Source organism: Mytilus galloprovincialis, chromosome 7 (genome assembly GCF_965363235.1).
Source record: "Mytilus galloprovincialis chromosome 7, xbMytGall1.hap1.1, whole genome shotgun sequence".
Taxonomy (NCBI): Eukaryota; Metazoa; Mollusca; class Bivalvia; order Mytilida; family Mytilidae; genus Mytilus; species Mytilus galloprovincialis.
Genome location: NC_134844.1, coordinates 31,790,820 through 31,812,077, shown reverse-complemented (window position 1 = coordinate 31,812,077; position 21,258 = coordinate 31,790,820). Strand labels below are relative to the sequence as shown.

At 31.6% G+C, this 21,258-nt stretch overlaps 1 protein-coding gene across 2 annotated transcripts in view; it reads left to right on the top strand.

Annotated features, from left to right (window-relative positions):
- The window catches only part of LOC143082766 (synaptojanin-1-like), a 45,561-nt gene extending 30,386 nt beyond the window's left edge, over positions 1 to 15,175 (top strand). For both annotated transcript variants that reach the window (XM_076258622.1, XM_076258621.1), the window contains 11 exons: positions 2,024 to 2,183; positions 3,111 to 3,189; positions 5,000 to 5,200; positions 6,478 to 6,556; positions 6,917 to 7,082; positions 7,346 to 7,408; positions 8,056 to 8,183; positions 8,603 to 8,705; positions 9,548 to 9,633; positions 10,220 to 10,361; positions 12,379 to 15,175. In XM_076258622.1, the coding sequence (XP_076114737.1) occupies positions 2,024 to 2,183; positions 3,111 to 3,189; positions 5,000 to 5,200; positions 6,478 to 6,556; positions 6,917 to 7,082; positions 7,346 to 7,408; positions 8,056 to 8,183; positions 8,603 to 8,705; positions 9,548 to 9,633; positions 10,220 to 10,361; positions 12,379 to 13,241 (2,070 nt within the window). In that variant the 3' untranslated portion in view covers positions 13,242 to 15,175. The remainder of the gene's footprint in view (positions 1 to 2,023; positions 2,184 to 3,110; positions 3,190 to 4,999; positions 5,201 to 6,477; positions 6,557 to 6,916; positions 7,083 to 7,345; positions 7,409 to 8,055; positions 8,184 to 8,602; positions 8,706 to 9,547; positions 9,634 to 10,219; positions 10,362 to 12,378) is intronic.
- The last annotated feature ends 6,083 nt before the right edge of the window (positions 15,176 to 21,258 follow it).

The following is a 21,258-nucleotide window of genomic DNA, read 5'->3' as shown; positions in this document are numbered from 1 at the left end:
AGTATTGTGCAATAGCAAGAAATTTTCAATTGCACAGTATTCAGCAATAGCAAGAAATCTTCAATTGCACAGTATTGTGCAATAGCAAGAAACTTTCAATTGCACAGTATTTCGCAATAGCAAGAAATCTTCAATTGCACAGTATTGCGCAATGGCAAGTATTTTCAATTGCACAGTATTGCGCAATAGCAAGAAATATCTAATTGCACAATATTGTGCAATAGCAAAAAATTTTCAATTTGAGTTATCTTTCTTTGTCCAGAATAGTAGTTGAATCAACTTAAATCATTGTTTTATACAATATACAATGTATATTCACTTTTACTACCAACTGATAAATTAAAACAATCTTTACCATTCAGTGATAACAAGCACTTTTTTTACATTTTAATATTTTATGATGTATTTAAATGAGTAGTTATTGCTAGGGGCCATTAGAAATTTGAATTGAGATCAGTTTTGGAATAAGGGAAAGGGGGATGTGAAAAAAAATTGGGTGGGGGGGGGGGGGGGTAAATTTTTCTCATTTCAGATTACATCAATAAAAAGAAAATTGCTTCAATTTTTTTGAGAGGTATAATATTCAACAGCATAGTGAATTGCTCAAAGGCAAAACAAAAATTTTAAGTTCATTAGACCACATTCATTCTCTGTCAGAAACCTATGCTGTGTCAACTATTTAATCACAGTCAAAATTTAGAGCTGAATCCAGCTTGAATGTTGTGTCCATACTTGCCCCAACCGTTCAGGGTTCAACCTCTGCGGTCGTATAAAGCTGCGCCCTGCGGAGCATCTGGTTGAACGATATCAACTTGATTTTTATACGCCCGTCAAAATATTGATGGGACGTATTATTTTATACGAATGTCCGGTGTCCGTCCGTCTGTCCGTCTATCCCGCGTAAACATGTCGCACCGTAACTTGAGAACGACTTATCCAAATTTCATGAAACTTATTATAGTTGTTTCTTATGATGGTCAAATGATCTGTATACTTTTTGGTGCAAATAAGATTAAAACTTTTTGAGTTACGGCACTTTGTAACTAAAACAGGTCGTTGTTTTTTCACATGTCGCACTGTATATCAAAAATGATTTTTGATTATTGCTTAAAACTTTACACAATTCTTAGTTATACTAATCTTAAGATCTGTATACTTTTTTGTGATGATTCAAAATTTTATTTTTGAGTTATTGAGTATTTTGTAAAAAAAGGGGAGGGGGTTTTTACATGTCGCACCATATCTCAAAAACGATTTATGATTATTGCTTAAAACTTTACACACTTCTTTGTTATATTAATCTAAAGATCTGTATACTTTTTGGTTTTGATTCAAAATTTTATTTTAGTGATATTTAGTTTTTTTGTATCTCAAAAACAATAAATGGAACAAAGCAGCCTGGGTCAGTAGGGCTGCTTTTATCATATGGTAATTCAAGTTACCTTTTATTCACCTTCTTCCACCTCAGAGCTATCAACTCTTTGATTATATATAAATCGTTGACCACTGGCAAGAATGCAAAATCTATTTAATTGGATTGCAAAAATTTTAATGAAGTCATATCACCACTGAAATTATAACTACAACTTTTTCAAGACAAATTTGATCATGTTAAACAGTATCATAAATAATTGTTATTGATAATAATTAAGGTGGTACCTAACACTACAGGGAGATAACTCTGTAAAATCAGCTATACGTTTAAATTACATTGTGTTGTTAACAGAATATTAAGCTTCTCAATGATCAAAATTAGTGTTTGTCAAACTGCTATATAACCAGTGTTTTTGTTCTGATAAAATGGTTGGTTCAAATTTTTTGAAATTTTTATTTTTTTGTCATAGGGTCAAATTAAAGACTTTCTAAAAAATTTATGAAAATTAAACGAGCCAAATTAATTTTAGTGAAAGTGTTGGGTACCACCTTAATTATAAATCTTTCTTTCAAATTTCACCAACTTCACTGTTGATAATCATTAAATCTTTATAATTCTATGTGCCCATGTTATCACTTTTTTTTTTAGGTATTCGAAGGATTCAATGAAGGACAGTTGAACTTTGCCCCTACATACAAGTATGACCTGTTCTGTGATGATTATGACACTAGTGATAAATGTCGAACCCCAGCTTGGACAGATAGAGTCCTCTGGAGACGAAATATTTGGTGGAAAAATGGTCCAAATTGTAAGTTATCAATACTAGTAGATATAAGATGATGTGATATGAGTGTAAATGATACAACTCTCCATCTAAGTCACAATTTATAAAAGTAAACAATTATAGGTCAAAGAATGGTCTTCAACACAGTGTCTTGGCTCACACCGAACAGCAAGCTATATAGGACCCAAAAATGACTAGCAACATTTTATAAAATAAAGTGCTTACTGTGAACACTTAGAAATGCAGTTTGAAAATAATTTAAATTAAATTTAAAATTATTTGTGCTGATGTCATGATATTCTATTTGTTAAAAAAAGTAATAATGAAAGAATCATTTAGGGAGTATGTATAATAAATTTGATTGAATATATAAGGTGAAAATGATGAATTTTATTTCTATAGGTTGCACTTTGTAAATACAGCTGTTTCTCAAAACACGCCTCTTTTGGGGAGTAATAGAATATTCATAGAAAATTAATTTTGTTTACATACTGGTTCCCAGTTATGCTCTCTGTGTTCCATATCGCAGAGACAGAACTTGGGAATGTTACCAGTAAATAAACACGTGCATATTGTTTACATTGAAATCTGTGGTAACCTTTCATTCGAGGTAGGGGTAGTTAAGAAAATTAGTGTAAGTTTAAACTCTGAGAAGTTCAGGGCATATAAACGTTGAAAATATGCCGCACAGCCCTATATTTTGACCTTTGAAAAAAATTGTGGTGCATATGAACTTTCAATTCTAGGATAAGATTTTTTTCAAAACTTCATAGTAAAAGTGGTACAGTTTTAGCCGTAAAAGGAGTTCCTATGGGAAATTGCATTGTCAATATTTACAGAAATGCAACCTATACATAAATGATATTAATTTGAAGGGTATTTATCTAGTACAACGTTTACAAATTATGATATTTAATGAAATATAAAATATAACTAAATATTGTTTTGCAGTATTGGAAAAAGAAGATCCACATGAAAATGGTCACCTTGTTCTTTATAACAGATCAGAATTGAAGACATCAGATCATAGGTAAGCGCCCTCAAAAGGTGTTTAATCATCAATAAGGTCCAACCTCTTGAAGATCAGAGATCACAGGTAAGTTCCATTCAATGACATCAGATCACAGCTAAGCTCCCTCAAAAGACATTTTATTGTTAGTAAGGTCCAATCTGTAGAAGATGAGAGCTCAAAGGTAAGTTCCATCTGTTAACATCAAATCATAGGTGAACTCCATCTAAAGACCTCAGTTCATAGTTAAACTTTCTCTTGAAATGTCATGTCAAGGGTTGGTTTTAAGAACATTACACTTGTGTATTGAATAGAAAAATAAAATAAAAACAATGATCTCTGCTTTATGAAATTTTCCTTTGATAACTTCCTTTTTCAGCACAGTAGAATGTTAAAAAAAATTATCGCTATAAACTTAGGGCACACATTGAAATAAACAATGTCCTCATAGGTAAAATATCCATAAACAGATTATCATTGGTCATCTTAACTTGATTGCTTTTCTCACTTTTTATCTGGTTGAGATGACCAACAATAGCCAATAAATATTGGTGTAATATTCCAGGGAAAGATTAGAGATTACGTGTACAATAACCAATAAATATTGGTGTAATATTCCAGGGAAAGATTAGAGATTACATGTACAATAACCAATAAATATTGATGTAATATTCCAGGGAAAGATTAGAGATTACGTGTACAATAACCAATAAATATTGGTGTAATATTCCAGGGAAAGATTAGAGATTACATGTACAATAACCAATAAATATTGGTGTAATATTCCAGGGAAAGATTAGAGATTACGTGTACAATAACCAATAAATATTGGTGTAATATTCCAGGGAAAGATTAGAGATTATGTGTATTTGTAGATAACCTATAAATATTGGTGTAATATTCCAGGGAAATATTAGAGATTACATGTACAATAACCAATAAATATTGATGTAATATTCCAGGGAAAGATTAGAGATTACGTGTACAATAACCAATAAATATTGGTGTAATATTCCAGGGAAAGATTAGAGATTACGTGTGTTTGTAGATAATCTATAAATATTGGTGTAATATTCCAGGGAAAGATTAGAGATTACGTGTATTTGTAGATAACCTATGAATATTGGTGTAATATTCCAGGGAAAGATTAGAGATTACGTGTATTTGTAGATAAACAATGATTTACTACTGTAGATTCATTTATTTTCATGGGTACCAATATTCGTGAAATGAGGAAAAATTAAAATAAAATTGAAAATGGAAATGGGGAATGTGCCAAAGCGACAACAACCCGACCATAGAGCAGACAACAGCAGAAGGTCACCAACAGGTCTTCAATGCAACAAGAAATTCTCGCACCCGGAAGCGTCCTTCAGCTGGCCCCTAAACAAATATATTCTGGTTCAGTGATAATGAACCCCATACTAGTCTCCAAATTGTACACAAGAAACTAAAAGTTAAAAATAATACAAGACTAACAAAGGCAAGAGGCTCCTGACTTGGGACAGGCGCAAAAATGCGGCCGGGTTAAACATGTTTGTAAGATCTCAACCCTCCCCTATACCTCTAGCCAATGCTGAAAAGTAAACGCATAACAATACGCACATTAAAATTCAGTCCGAGTCTAATTTCTAGGATATTCAATTTCGTGTTTTTGCCAAAGTCTACATACAATCTTATAGAAAATTTGAAATTCATTGAACATTTAAATTTGTGGTTCACCAGTATCCATGAAATCCATGAAAATTGGTATCCACAACGAATAATAGTGAATCCACAGTATTCTATAATTAGAATTGTTATCATTGTATGTTTTATTTCTCTTTTACAGACCTGTAGTTGCTGTGATAGATATTGCTATACAAGAAGTCATTGACAACAAGAAACAGGATGTTCTAGATGAGGTTATAGGTCAACAAGGACCATCAGATTGCACTGCCGTTGTTACCCTGACAGAGGGAGAGTTTGATGATGATACTGTAGACAGTATTGTTGGAACATTAACTGATGTAGGGGAAATAAGTCTAGTCAGGTAATATTAATTGATTTTCTGTCTTTAATGCCACTTTTAAGCACTGCCTTTGGGCTATTTCGTGACACTGGCGTGTCCAGGCAAAAACCACTGACCTTCGACAGGAAAACTGACAATCCCAGTCAATTAAGATTGGAGTCTAGTTCACCGACACAAGCTGTGTTTGAGCTCACAACCTCACTATTGACTGGCTAGTTATTACAGTAGTAACTACTTAGATCACTCAGCCACCAAGGTCCCTTAGTAGTCAGGTAATACAGAAGTTATATCTATAGACAGTATTGTAGAGACTTTAACTGATGTACGGGAGATAAGACTAGTCTGGTAATACAGAAGTTATTTCTATAGACAGAATTGTAGAGACTTTAACTGATGTACGGGAGATAAGACTAGTCTGGTAATACAAAAGTTATTTCTATAGACAGAATTGTAGAGACTTTAACTGATGTATGGGAGATAAGACTAGTCTGGTAATACAGAAGTTAATTCTATAGACAGTATTATAGAGACTTTAACTGATGTAGGAGAGATAAGTCTAGTCAGGTAATACAGAAGCTGAGGGGGTTTGTTTATTCATGTGAGCTTTTGCATTAACCTTACTTATACATTTTGATATGTTCTGTTTGTTTTGATTGTTTGATCGATAAAAAGTATTTAGAAATTTTGATTGGTTCTGATTATGATATGTATAGTTACTACCAGAAATATTATTATTACCGGTAGTGGGATGATGTAGTATATTGATGTAAAATTTTCTACTCTTAGTTCGATAAAGCCTGCAATCTTCAAGGTTTTATTATTGTTATGTTACTTTTGTTATTCCCTCATGACTATGTCTGTTTCTCCAACAACAAAATTCCACATAATTTCCTAAGTTCTAATGAACAAAATGACTATATTTTTGGTCAGCAATTTGACAGTGATGTGTTTGGATCTATAGAAAATGCCTACTTCAGTGTTTTCTGATACAAGTGATGGTATGCTTTGCACATCAACATATGCACTTTCAACTGATACATTGTTTGTTCTCTCTCTGCAGACTATAATTTGAAAGCCATACTGTTTTTATAAATCCTCAATATTCATTAAGGCTTGTATCAACATGTGGTCATCTTCTTTATGGTTGAAAGTTTGCCCATTGGACGGAAAACATAAAATTTATAACTTTCTGGAAGAAATATATTTTCAATTTTAATTATTTTATAAGTTGATGTTTTAAATGATTTATATGTATGTTGTGAGAAATATATTTTTCATACTAATGTTTTTTTATGTAGGTTTGTTGATGAAGATATGTGGTTGATATTTACGAATGGAAAACATGCAATAGAGGCTTTACAGTACAACAATACGGAGGTACTACAATCTTACTATAAATCTCATTTATTTATTGTAATTTGATAATCGTTACTTAAAAAAGAAAAGTAAGAACTTATGTAAATGTGTGATATATTGATATTATTGATAATCGTTACTTAAAAAAGAAAAGTAAGAACTTATGTAAATGTGTGATATATTGATATTATAGCCAAATGTCTCGTCAAAAGTTAGTCTTTTTTGTTATTGCAGTTTTCAATTTTCCTTGCCAAAATTGGTAACCTTAATTTACATTAGACACATGTATAATTATAAATGCTTACATAAAAATTAATTAGAATAAGAATGTGATAAAGCTTTAGAAGACAGGTAATTTATGAAAAAGAAACTGAATTACAGATGAATGGCAGAAAAGTCCAAGTAAAGTTAAAGACTGTAGACTGGAAACAGAAGATAGATAAAGAGATGAAACTGTGTACAATGAACACTGGGGCCCTGTTTAACAACATCAGTAACAGTTTACTTGGAGAAGATTTCACAGGATTGTATGACTTTGATTCTGATGGTATGTTTTCATTGTTGTAGATGTGTGATTCTCAGATTAATTAAGATCTTTTAGTGATCAGTTTTGATGTGGTCTTAATCTTAATCTTATTTTCATGAATTATTATTGATTATTTTTTGTGATAACATCAGTACGACCTTGATCTCAAGGACTTTCAAAATAAAATTTTGTTATAAATAGTAAAGCTGACAAAACACTTCTTGGTGTCTATTCTTATTTTGATTCCTTTTTCTAATATTTATAACTTTGTTTACTATTTGCAGAAGATGAAGATGACCAGACAGACAGATTAACAGTATCAGAAAATAACACACCAATACATTCAGGTATGTTAATAACACTCAAATACATTCAGGTATGTAAATAACACACCAATACATTCAGGTTTGTAAATAACACACCAATACATTCAGGTTTGTAAATAACAAATCAATACATTCAGGTATGTAAATAACACACCAATACATTCAGGTATGTAAATAACACACCAATACATTCAGGTATGTAAATAACACTCCAATACATTCAGGTATGTAAATAACACACCAATACATTCAGGTATGTAAATAACACACCAATACATTCAGGTATATACATGTCTATTAATTTTTGGGGCCCTTTATAGCTTGTTGTTCGGTGAGAGCCAAGGCTCCGTGTTAAAGGCCGTTCCTTGACCTATAATGGTTTACTTTTATAAATTGTGACTTGGATGGAGGGTTGTCTCATTTGCACTCATACCACATCTTCCTATATCTATTCACTGCAACTTATAATTAAGTACCATTGTGACAAAAAATTATCAGGTACATGAGAAAGATGTAATCCCTGTTAGTTAAGTTGCTTAAACAGAACTGCCAAAGCAATATAAATTTGATCTTAAGAAATTATTAATTGTAGGAAAATTCAAAAATTGAATTACTAGTGTTCTTCAGTTTAATAAATACTTGAAGGAATAAATAAATATGTTTTTCAGGAAGAAACAGTCCAGCTCTCTCAGATGATGGTATACTGGATGGTGCTCCTCCCCCACCAAGCAGACCTGCACCTCCTGCTAGACCAAATGTAAACCCTGTAGCATCAGAGGATACTGGGTCAAAAGAGGTAAATTTATCTGTTTATAATCATATCTATTCATCGGTAAATTCGGGTAACCTATGTAATTCCCAAACTCTGTCAAAACATTAGTCCCAAAATGAAAAAAGATCTAAGAAGGTATCACTGCACATGAATATGAAGAATTACTGAAATAATTGGAAATATCATCAAACTGCACAAACCACTGACTCATCCAAGAAAAACTTACCTATAAAGACAAAAATGAACAAGACATGTGCTAAAAGCTTGTTTTGTACAGGTCAACATTTGATGGCCTGTATCAGTTATTGTGTTTAACTGACAGAACCTCCAAAATATGAATTTTCTCTTTATTTTCAAAATAATGGTATATGCTACTAATTAAAGTCTAAATATTACATTATAGCAGTTTAGATCAAAACTGTATTTTAAATTTCTCTTTCTAGGTTCCAGCCAAACAACCTCCACAGAGACCAGCTCCTCCTGTGAAGCCCCCTCCTCCACAAAGACCAACTGGTGGTCCTATGAAACCAGTTCAACAAAGCACAGGTATTTTCAACATGTGACTTTTTATGTAATCATTATATTTGTCAAATAAAGATAAGAAGATGTTGTGGTAAGAGTGCTAATGAGACAACCTTTCATCCAAGTCACAATGTATAAAAAGTTAGCAATTATAGGTCAAAGTATGGCCTTCAGCACAGATCTGTGGCTCACACCAAACGCATTCTTTCAGTCTGTAAAGTATGAAATAATTTGAATTTTTCGAAAATATAAAAAACAGGTTTATCTTGGTGGAAGATTTCAGTTTGAATCCTAGTTTTGTCATCTTCTAATTAGTTGCTGTTGATATGATGTTATATTAGATCAGTATTATTTAATCTGTTTTCATTTTAATGTTTTCCAATATACAGAAAAATTCTTAGAAAACATAAATAACCAAATCTACCTTAGGTCATATATACATAGAATGAAGCATAAATATAGATTCTTACATTGGTACCAGTTGATAAATCTGTTAATCTTTAAGTAATTATGCAAGATTCTGTTTCTTTAATGAATATCAATCAAACTTTCATTTTTGTCAAATGAAAATCCCTTTCAAGTGACGTCCACATTCCACAAAGATTTCAGTTTCATTAACACCTGTTAGCACATTTCTACTCATCCAGTGAACTATATATGTTTTGACTCTTAAATTCAGCCTCTTCTCTTTTGAGATCATCAGCGACCACACATTGATTAAATTTTCTTATAAAATAGGTACAAAAAGGGTTAACTGCTAAAGAATTAGAGAAAATTTCATATTCCATCTTACCTAAGATGACAAAATATGGCATCAAAGGAAATAAAGTTCTTGAAATATACAAATGATTCTTTTGGTCTTTCAGTTGCACCTTTGAAGAAGATGCCACCAGTCAGAAAGCCATTGGGATCACAATCAATTAAAAACATCAAATCAAAAAAACAAGCAAAGGTAAGAAAATATTATCTTCATATCTATTTTAATCAGGAAAAAATATGGTCATGTCTTGTTTGAGATAAAACTAAGCTCTTTATAACTCACAAAAGTATACATTTAGGAGATAACTGTTTTGTATTTTAAGCTCCCACGGCTACAATTGGCAATATGATGGTTGCAAATTAAGTTTACTGGCAACATGTTAGCAGAGCCAGTAAATAGGTATTTGCGACCATCATGATGTTATCCAATCAAAATCAATGTTACAAAAGATGTTCATTAAAATACAGCTGGACAAACTGATGGAAAAGCATCATAAGATGGGTCTATTGCATATCAGAGAATTTAATCTAAAAAATTATGTAATTTTGATTCAACATACAATAACCCATTATTCAGAGACAGGCAATTTAGGTATACACCGCAGGAAGCAGCATTTACTTGTTATTTGATTGTGCTAAAATGCTATCAACTAATAATGCATATCAAACCTTCAGTTTAGTTTTTCTGAAGTTTATCTATTAGCTTCAAAGAGATCATGTAATGGGGTATTAATCAAATGATAAATTATGTAAAAGTTTTGTTTTTCAAATCTTTTCAGATTTCATCAATTGGACTGCCTACTAATGTTTTACACCATGGCCATGCAGCAAGCATGCAGGAAGCTCAGAATGTTATTGAGAAGTTGATTAGAGGTGAAAGTGTAGATGCTTCATTGCCGCAACCATTAATGCCAAATAATGGTAGGTATTATTCAGGAAAATTAAAAAGAATCAGGATACAATTAACACTATTTGGCCTCTAAATCCTTGGGTTCTAAGCACTATTGAAAAGGAAATCATTTCAAATATCTACAGTGCCTCCTTAGCTTTTGGCCGTTTATGTCAGATTTTATTAGTTGAGATTCCTGGTTTTTTTTGCTATCATCAGACAGTTGTAAAATCGAATTGGTCAATATGGATGGTGTCATAGATATTGATAACAACCTGAGAATTGCTACTTTTAAATCTGACCCAAATCATTCTTGTAAATCATCTGTGGTATGCTGTAATAGAAAGTTGCTGATCTCAGATTTTTATTGTAGCTCCATAACAAGTCTGCAATACCCTCAAGTTATCTGTCTGTCTGTCTGCACATTCATGTAGCACAATAATTTAAATTATCTTACTTCTATAGATTTATAGAGGTATGATTGGTTAAAGGACTACACGTTGTGACTATGTATATTTGATATAGGTCGTCCTAAAATATATAGGGTTAGTTACCATACATGGTTAGTAAGGAGTTTCTTTCCTTTTAAAACCAAAAAAATGCATTAACCCTTTATAAAAACAACACGGTGTTGAGGAAAAATCTGAAAGGCTTCAACAGACAACGAAAATGATGATAAAAGGTTGAAATAAATTCATAAAACATAATTAAAGCAAACAAGTTGTTGGCCACAGACCACAATTAATTCCTCTATCAGTTCTTTATAACATTTGTATCATTAAAAAAATTGCACCATGCACTTTTGTCAAATTTTGTGTGTGTGTAATGTATAGTCTTAGTCCAAATATATATCCAAAATTCAGAAAGATTGAACCAATCACTTTACAAATTTAGCCAATACACATCCATACCCCTATTGACAAGTCAAGAGATGTTCCGAAAACTGTAAATATGGCCTTTTTGCACTTGGCCTAATCACTCATTCCATATCAAAATCAGTTTAAATACAACATCCAAAAATTTATTTCACCTCTCTTCTTTCATTTCCACCCAAAAAAATCTAAGAAATGAGTGAGGAAGGGAAAGAAAAAAAATTAAGGAAAAATACACTCTATTTAAAGGAACTATATTCGTGGACAACGAAAAGCGGGGTCATTAATTGTGGTCTTGGGCCTGTTATTGTTGGCATAACAGAGTTACTTCCCCTTCAGAACAAAATAAGAAATCTGAAAGGATCAACAGACGAAGAAATTGATACATGTAATAAACGATTGAAATAAATTCATAAAACACATATCAAGCTAAAAAGTTGTTATTGTTGGCATTTGTTTTCTGTATAGACAAATGGAAGTAGGATTTTAATACTATGTATTGAAGATGTGATCGCTTTGATAGGCAGCTAGTCAAAATACCACATGTAAAGATAGTCAGTAAAATAAATTTGTTACACAGTGTGCTTCGCTCTCACCCCATATGGAATTTACAGACTCACAGGTCACTAACACACCATGTAACTAATAATATCTTTAATTAGTTGTATTAATTTAATCATAAGAGCTGTGCCATAAAAACATGTATAGGACCAAGGGAAGGCAATTTTAAAATCTCCACCATGGAAGGTGGCAAGTACAGTAAAATTAATACTTGTCTGTATAGATGATTACCCATGTTAACAGCCTTATTAGCTATGAAAGGATATGAATAAAAATGTGATTTTATATACAGTAACTATGCAATTTTATTGAGGTCCCAAAATTGGAACTACTCGATTTCTGCAAAATATTGCAGATGTTAAAAAAAAATATCTGTACTCATTTTTTTTTTTAGAAATTCCAATAATATTTTAGGCCATTTTAGTCCATGACAAACACCATTAAAAAAAACAAAAAAACTTTTTAATATGTCCTTTTGTCATAAATATGTATTTATATATTTTATAACATTTTTTTGATATATTGATATAACAGAACCTTATCTAGAAAATATATTCTTCATCTAAGTTTTCAAAGTATATGAGTTTTTATTGACATTTAAACAAATCTGTTTTAGATGAACTACTGACTCCCTCTCAGATACCTCAGAGTAGAACTGCTGAGACTTTGTCATCAGTTGCAGAATCAGCCAATGAAGGAGCTAATGTTCCTAAACCCATACCAAGAGCAAGAAGTACGGGAAATGTTACAGGGGCTGTCAATCCTGTTCCTGTACCTCGATCACGTAATAGTCCAACTGAAGAAAGAAAACCTATCCCAAGATTAAGAGATAGTCCAACCGATGATTCAAGTATACCTGCATCTCGACCAAGACCTGCACCAAGGAGAGAAGTACAAAGTGCTTTTATACCATCAACAAACTCAAATGACATTTATTCAGGTCAAGTTATGTCTGGTTTGAACCAGAAAGAACAGAATATATCTAGTCAACCAAATTCTATTTTAGATGCACCAATATCACCCTTTACTAAACCAAAGGCTGATCCATTTGATACCAGCAATGTACAAGCAAAGTTTATTAATCCTCTATACAATATACCAGCAACAAACTATGTAGATAATTCTAGACAGCCAAATGGAAATGTTGAAATGAGGGATTCAAGTTTTCCAGAACCAACTTTTAGTCCTCCAAGTATGCCCCCTCCTGCACCTGAATCTCCACCCCCATCGCCACCAGTAACACACAATTCCCCAGGGGACCTTAATGATTCACCTAGGCTTAATGATCAAAATCCACCATCTCATCCACCACCAAACTTGCCCCCTCCACCACCCCCACGTCCTGTAGATGGAGCTCCAACAAACCTTCCTCCAGTCCCCTCTAGACCTGCTGTCCCATCTCGGCCCCCATCTAGTATACCAAATAATCTCCCCCCTGTTCCAAGTAGAAATTTACCTCCTGTACCACCTAGGAATTGATTTAATAAATAACTATAATTCAGTATATCTGGTATTTTTCCTTTTATTTAAATGTATAGCCATTGTTGTTTTGCACAACATAATCAAAAACTGTTTGAATATAAGATAAATATTTTCACAGATGATTTAAAATACATCTTTTGCACTATGTGCACTTAGAAATTAGTTGTTTTGTAATTTATGCGATTTAGAATCAGCTACACAGCATTTCAACAAAATTTGTTACTTTATCATGTTTAATATTAACATTACCTATCTTTGCACGTCAAATATAATGTGTTTTGGCAAGAATAATACCAACCATACTGTATGTTAAAAAGCAATAAATTGAAGTATTAAACATATGATTCATAAGGAAAGGTTGTATCTCCTTTTATAATAATTTATTAATTGTGTAATTTTACATGCTATATGTGGGAATTGTAAAATTACATTTAATCATATATTCAATAGAATCAGATTTAATGTATTTTTTCACATTACCATACATTTTAAGATTTACAAAAGGTCAGTAAGATATGTTAGTTATTTGTTCTTTTATTGTGATCTCTATATTTCTAGTGCCAAAGAATTGTTTTCGGTTAATTTTACTTCAACGATATGTCCATTTTAAGGTACTGGTGTTATTTCTCAAGAAATTTCTCAAATTAAAAAATTATATAATTAATGTTTCTTTGATCTTCTTCAAAACCCTAACTGGGACCAGTTTTTTTCAGTTTATCCAAAAATATTTCATGTTGCTTAAGTCTAACATCTTAGGTCTAGAATATGTTCATAAAGTAGCTGGACAATTAGTTTTATGACATTTATAAAGTCATTTCTTAGGCTTCTGATGGATGTTTATCTTGTTTGCATTTATACTAATGCTTCTTATTCTGTATTGAAAAACAAATTATAATTTACATAAAAAAATTGGTATGGAATATGATACAGTATGTGGTTAATAAAACACACATATTTTGAAGGATAAAGAAATGAGCTATTTTAATTACCATATTTCTTTTGAAAAAAGTGCTTCCCTTTTTACAACAAAATATTGATTTTAAGAAGGATTTTTTTTTTTTTTTTTATGAATACACTGTTTATATTATTTTTACTCAAAATAGGATAAAAGTTTTCAATGATTGAACATAAGAATGTTAAAAATATTAAATTTGTTCTTACCTGACAAAACATTGAGATTATTTTCAAACATGCAAGTTTCTTTTGTTTTTTTGACATGCAAATATGATAGAAATTACTTTTTCTGATAAGCACTCACATTTTGAAAATTGAGATTGAAAATGGGGAATGTGTCAAAGAGATAACTATCCGACCATAGAGCATAATGTATATTTATGTATATGTTCGACTTCTTGCATTCACAGAGTTTTCTCAAGAAGAGAAATCTTCTATTTTATTGAAACATTACATAAGACATGAAACAATCCACAGTCTATTGTACATTTTAGTGTAGAAGTATGTTTGTATACATACAGGTATATTTAAGTTATTGTGGCTAGTGCTATAAGTATGCATAATGATAACTCTGTGCAATAAAATTTTATTTACATTTGTATTTAATACATAGTTCATGTATATTTAGGGAGAATATTTGACATTTATGCATGCAAAAAATGAATATTTCTTAGGTAAATAGTCCTTGAGAAAGAATTGACATTCACAGATTTTCAAAGATTATCAGATATTTGTTGTAATTTTCTTTTTGGTAAATATACAACATGAGATTTGAGTTTTAGAGGAGAAAAGACAGAACCATGACTATGAGCACAATACTTTAGATAAGATGAGGAACAAAACATTATGTTATTGGTAGAAGTTGTTATATTATACATTCCAAGTCACGCTAGGTCTTGGTTTCTGTGTTGCTGTTGTTACATATTTGATATACATTTTTAGAATAAACTGTGATATGTGTTATTGTTTTCTTTAAATGTGTTTTTGTTTAATTTTATTCTCTTAGTATTAAGTCAACACTTTTACACCTGCAACAGTAGAATAAAATTGAAAATGGAAATGGGGAATGTGTCAAAGTGACATCAACCCAATCAAAGAGCAAAAAAGCCAAAGACCACCAATGGGTCTTCAACAGAGCGAGAAAATCCCACACCTGGAGGCAGAATTCAACTGGCCCCTTAACACAAATGTGTACTAGTTATGTGAATAATGAAACATCTTTTATGTTGCACTAAGAGTATTTGGTGTAATTGATCAATTTTTTTTGTGACATTTTACTGCAAAAGTTCAATGCAGCTATGTTATATCAGATTTTAGCATCAAGTAATTCCAATCAAAGTAACAGTTGTTATCCTTGGTGATCAAGAGCACCATAAAATCAAAATCACATAGATAAAACATGAGTGGATATATGCTGAATTGTCTTGCCTGGTTTACTTATGATGATGTAATTAAAGTTGAAAGTTTACTATTATAAGTGATGTCAAGGTCAGATGAAACCAGACAGACAGACATGAACACAACAATGCATACACAAAATATAGTTATGGTGACCTGGAAATGTTAATTTCTGTATCATTTGATGTTTTGAGGAGAGTTGTCTCATTGGCAATTATACCGCATCTTTTACTAATTGATAAATTGACCTAGTTACTGACAAAAGTGCATATGCTGAAATGTCTCACCTGCTTTACTGACCATTGATTTTATGTTGATACAAAGTTTTACAAGTATCACATAAAGTTAACATTAGCCAAGAAAATTAGGTCAAGGTCAAATAAACCAAACCTGTAATACATGTACACCTTACAATTATCCCATACACAGATAGACCTATTGCTTATAGTTTCTAAGAAATAAACTTAACCAGGAAAACTTAAATTGACCAATGAACCTTAAAAATAAGGTCAAGGTCATTTATACCAGTCAGACAAACATTTACACCTTACAATCATTCCATACACCCAATATAGTTGACATTTTACTTGTATATATATGTAGTAAGAAAAACATACCAATACCAACACCCATTTATTAGCCTTGAAAATAAGGACAAGGTCAAATTAAACCTGCCAGATTTAAACGACACCACCAGATCAATATCCCTTTGTCAAGCTTTCTGTGACAGAAGTTGCAGGCTGGACAAAAATGAGACCTATACAAATGAATCCTGTCAGACATCATGTTTACCATGCAATCATTCCATACACCAAATTAAGTTGAATTACTTTTACTTTATAGAATCCGAGAAACATAATAAACTGTGAAACTACCAGAAAAAACATGTACACTTTCTGTATATCCTATTTGTTTTTGTTTATTATTTTGTAAATATATCAGGCTGTTAGTTTTCTTGTTTTACATTTGTCCTTTCATAGACTACCAAATTATTTGCCCCATACATACGTTTTTGCTGCCAAGTTATTCAACATATGTCTCAATGTAACGGTGTTTGTCTACATGTTTGTATTGTTTATTGTTGGCTAAATTATGACGTTTTATTTCTTTGCCAGATTTATTTTGTTGATAATACTCTATGGCTTTGTTCTTCCAATTTCCAGTTGTGGCACGATTGTCAGTTTGCAGAGGATTCTGCTCAAATCTGTCCTGTGCTGTCTTGTACTTGTAGTGAGGTGCAAGTTTTTTTGCTTTGTTTTGAAGGCCACCCTATTATGAAAATGAGGTTAAGGTCAGATAAACATTGTCATAAAAAGATATAGATCTTACAATAGTTCAGTACACCAAATATAGTGGTCATATTGGTTTTAGTCTCTGAGAAATAAACCGAACCACCGAAACTTAATATTGTTCAATAAACACTGAAAATTTGGTCAAGGTCATATGATCACAGGTGAAGGACAATGGACACAATGGTCAGAAACTTAAAAGCTAAACCATCTACCTATACAAGTAGTTTATGCTGTTGCCACCTTTTGATAATTGTCACTATGACAATAACCAAAGTGTAGGAAACATCCAAAATCCAGTTATCCATAGGAAAAAGCACTAGGTCTGTTTTATTAGACATACATTTGACACAGGGCAGGCATATCAAAATCAATCAATGGTGGGTGTCAAATAGTTATATTATGAAATTCCTTTGTAGTAGTAAGCATTGTGTAAAAGTTTCAAAAAATTTGGTTGAGGTAAACTAAATTAAAGAAAGGATACCAACTATGTGACAAACAGATGGACAAGGGTAAAACTTAATGCCACCTCATTTATAGCTGGGTATAAAAATAAAGACTTGTTTTGCTAAATCTCTCAACTCATGCTGGGACTATTATTGGGACCTTTACACCTTTGAAATTGAAACCAGGTGCTCCGCAGGGTGCAGCTTTATACGACCGCAGAGGTCAAACCCTGAACAGTTGGGGCAAGTATGGACAAAACATTCAAGCGTGATACAGCTCTGAATTTGGATTGTGATCAAATTTTTGACATTACATGGTTTTTTTTTGCACAAAACAAATGTCAAGATTTTACAAATCAATTAAAGATTTCTTCTTCAAACTTTTTAAATCTAAAATTAAATAGTTGACACAGCATAGGTTTCTGACACAGAATGAATGTGGTCTAATGAACTTAAAAGTTTTTTTTTGCCTTTGAGCAATTCACTATGCTGTTGAATATTAATCCTCTCAAAAAAATGTTTGAAGAAATTTTCTTTTTATTTATGAAATCTGAAATGAGAAAAATTTAAACCCCCCCCTTTTTTTTCACATCCCCGTTTCCCTTTTTCCAAAACTGATATCAATTCAAATTTCTAATGGAGTTTGCAACAATAACTACTCTTTTAAATACATCATAAAATATTAAAATGTAAAATAAAGTGCTTGTTATCACTGAATGGTAAAGATTGGTTGGTAGTAAAAGTGAATATACATTGTTTATTGTATAAAACAATAAAAAAAACTTCATCAGCAACATTTTATATTGGCAAATTTCCAATGATGTTATATACATAAAGTTATTGGCAAATAAAAATAGAAAATGACATCATAGTCATGTCTGGCAAATGTCCAACATACATTATCTAAAAACATTTTAGATAAGATAAGGAAAAAAAGCTTCATCAGCAACATTTTATATTGGCAAATTTCCAATGAAGTTATTTACATAAAGTTATTGGCAAATAAAAATAGAAAATGACATCATAGTCATGTCTGGCAAATTTCCAACATATATTATCAACTACTATTCTATACAAAGAAAGATAACTCCAATTGAAAATTAATTGCTATTGCACAATATTGTGCAATTAGATATTTCTTGCTATTGTGCAATACTGTGCAATTAGATATTTCTTGCTATTGTGCAATACTGTGCAATTGAAAATTTCTTGCTATTGCACAATACTTGATATGGAATCGTGATTTGGACCAACTTGAAAACTGGGCCCATAATCAAAAATCAAAGTACATATTTAGATAAAGCATATAAAATAAGCCCAAGAATTTAATTTTTGTTAAAATCAAACTTAGTTTAATTTTGGACCCTTTGGACCTTAATGTAGACCAATTTGAAAACGGGACCAAAAATTAAGAATCTACATACATAGTTAGATTCGGCATATCAAAGAAATCAAACAAAGTTTAATTTTGGACCCCCATTTGGACCAACTTGAAAACTAGGCCAATAATTAAAAATCTAACTACATTTTTAAATTCAGCATATCAAAGAACCCCAAGGATTCAATTTTTGTTAAAATCAAACTAAGTTTAATTTTGGACCCTTTGGACCTTAATGTAGACCAATTTGAAAACGGGACCAAAAATTAAGAATCTACATACAAAGTTAGATTCAGCATATCAAAGAACCCCAATTATTCAATTTTTGATAATACTCTATGGCTTTGTTCTTCCAATTTCCAGTTGTGGCACGATTGTCAGTTTGCAGAGGATTCTGCTCAAATCTGTCCTGTGCTGTCTTGTACTTGTAGTGAGGTGCAAGTTTTTTTGCTTTGTTTTGAAGGCCACCCTATTATGAAAATGAGGTTAAGGTCAGATAAACATTGTCATAAAAAGATATAGATCTTACAATAGTTCAGTACACCAAATATAGTGGTCATATTGGTTTTAGTCTCTGAGAAATAAACCGAACCACCGAAACTTAATATTGTTCAATAAACACTGAAAATTTGGTCAAGGTCATATGATCACAGGTGAAGGACAATGGACACAATGGTCAGAAACTTAAAAGCTAAACCATCTACCTATACAAGTAGTTTATGCTGTTGCCACCTTTTGATAATTGTCACTATGACAATAACCAAAGTGTAGGAAACATCCAAAATCCAGTTATCCATAGGAAAAAGCACTAGGTCTGTTTTATTAGACATACATTTGACACAGGGCAGGCATATCAAAATCAATCAATGGTGGGTGTCAAATAGTTATATTATGAAATTCCTTTGTAGTAGTAAGCATTGTGTAAAAGTTTCAAAAAATTTGGTTGAGGTAAACTAAATTAAAGAAAGGATACCAACTATGTGACAAACAGATGGACAAGGGTAAAACTTAATGCCACCTCATTTATAGCTGGGTATAAAAATAAAGAATTGTTTTGCTAAATCTCTCAACTCATGCTGGGACTATTATTGGGACCTTTACACCTTTGAAATTGAAACCAGGTGCTCCGCAGGGTGCAGCTTTATACGACCGCAGAGGTCAAACCCTGAACAGTTGGGGCAAGTATGGACAAAACATTCAAGCGTGATACAGCTCTGAATTTGGATTGTGATCAAATTTTTGACATTACATGGTTTTTTTTTGCACAAAACAAATGTCAAGATTTTACAAATCAATTAAAGATTTCTTCTTCAAACTTTTTAAATCTAAAATTAAATAGTTGACACAGCATAGGTTTCTGACACAGAATGAATGTGGTCTAATGAACTTAAAAGTTTTTTTTTGCCTTTGAGCAATTCACTATGCTGTTGAATATTAATCCTCTCAAAAAAATGTTTGAAGAAATTTTCTTTTTATTTATGAAATCTGAAATGAGAAAAATTTAAACCCCCCCCTTTTTTTTCACATCCCCGTTTCCCTTTTTCCAAAACTGATATCAATTCAAATTTCTAATGGAGTTTGCAACAATAACTACTCTTTTAAATACATCATAAAATATTAAAATGTAAAATAAAGTGCTTGTTATCACTGAATGGTAAAGATTGGTTGGTAGTAAAAGTGAATATACATTGTTTATTGTATAAAACAATAAAAAAAAACTTCATCAGCAACATTTTATATTGGCAAATTTCCAATGAAGTTATTTACATAAAGTTATTGGCAAATAAAAATAGAAAATGACATCATAGTCATGTCTGGCAAATGTCCAACATTACATTATCTAAAAACATTTTAGATAAGATAAGGAAAAAAAGCTTCATCAGCAACATTTTATTTTGGCAAATTTCCAATGAAGTTATTTACATAAAGTTATTGGCAAATAAAAATAGAAAATGACATCATAGTCATGTCTGGCAAATTTCCAACATATATTATCAACTACTATTCTATACAAAGAAAGATAACTCCAATTGAAAATTAATTGCTATTGCACAATATTGGGCAATTAGATATTTCTTGCTATTGTGCAATACTGTGCAATTGAAAATTTCTTGCTATTGCACAATACTTGATATGGAATCCTGATTTGGACCAACTTGAAAACTGGGCCCATAATCAAAAATCAAAGTACATATTTAGATAAAGCATATCAAATAAGCCCAAGAATTTAATTTTTGTTAAAATCAAACTTAGTTTAATTTTGGACCCTTTGGACCTTAATGTAGACCAATTTGAAAACTGGACCAAAAAATTAAGAATCTACATACACAGTTAGATTTGGCATATCAAAGAACCCATTTATTCAATTTTTGATGAAATCAAAGAAAGTTTAATTTTGGACCCCCATTTGGACCAACTTGAAAACTAGGCCAATAATTAAAAATCTAAGTACATTTTTAAATTCAGCATATCAAAGAACCCCAAGGATTCAATTTTTGTTAAAATCAAACTAAGTTTAATTTTGGACCCTTTGGACCTTAATGTAGACC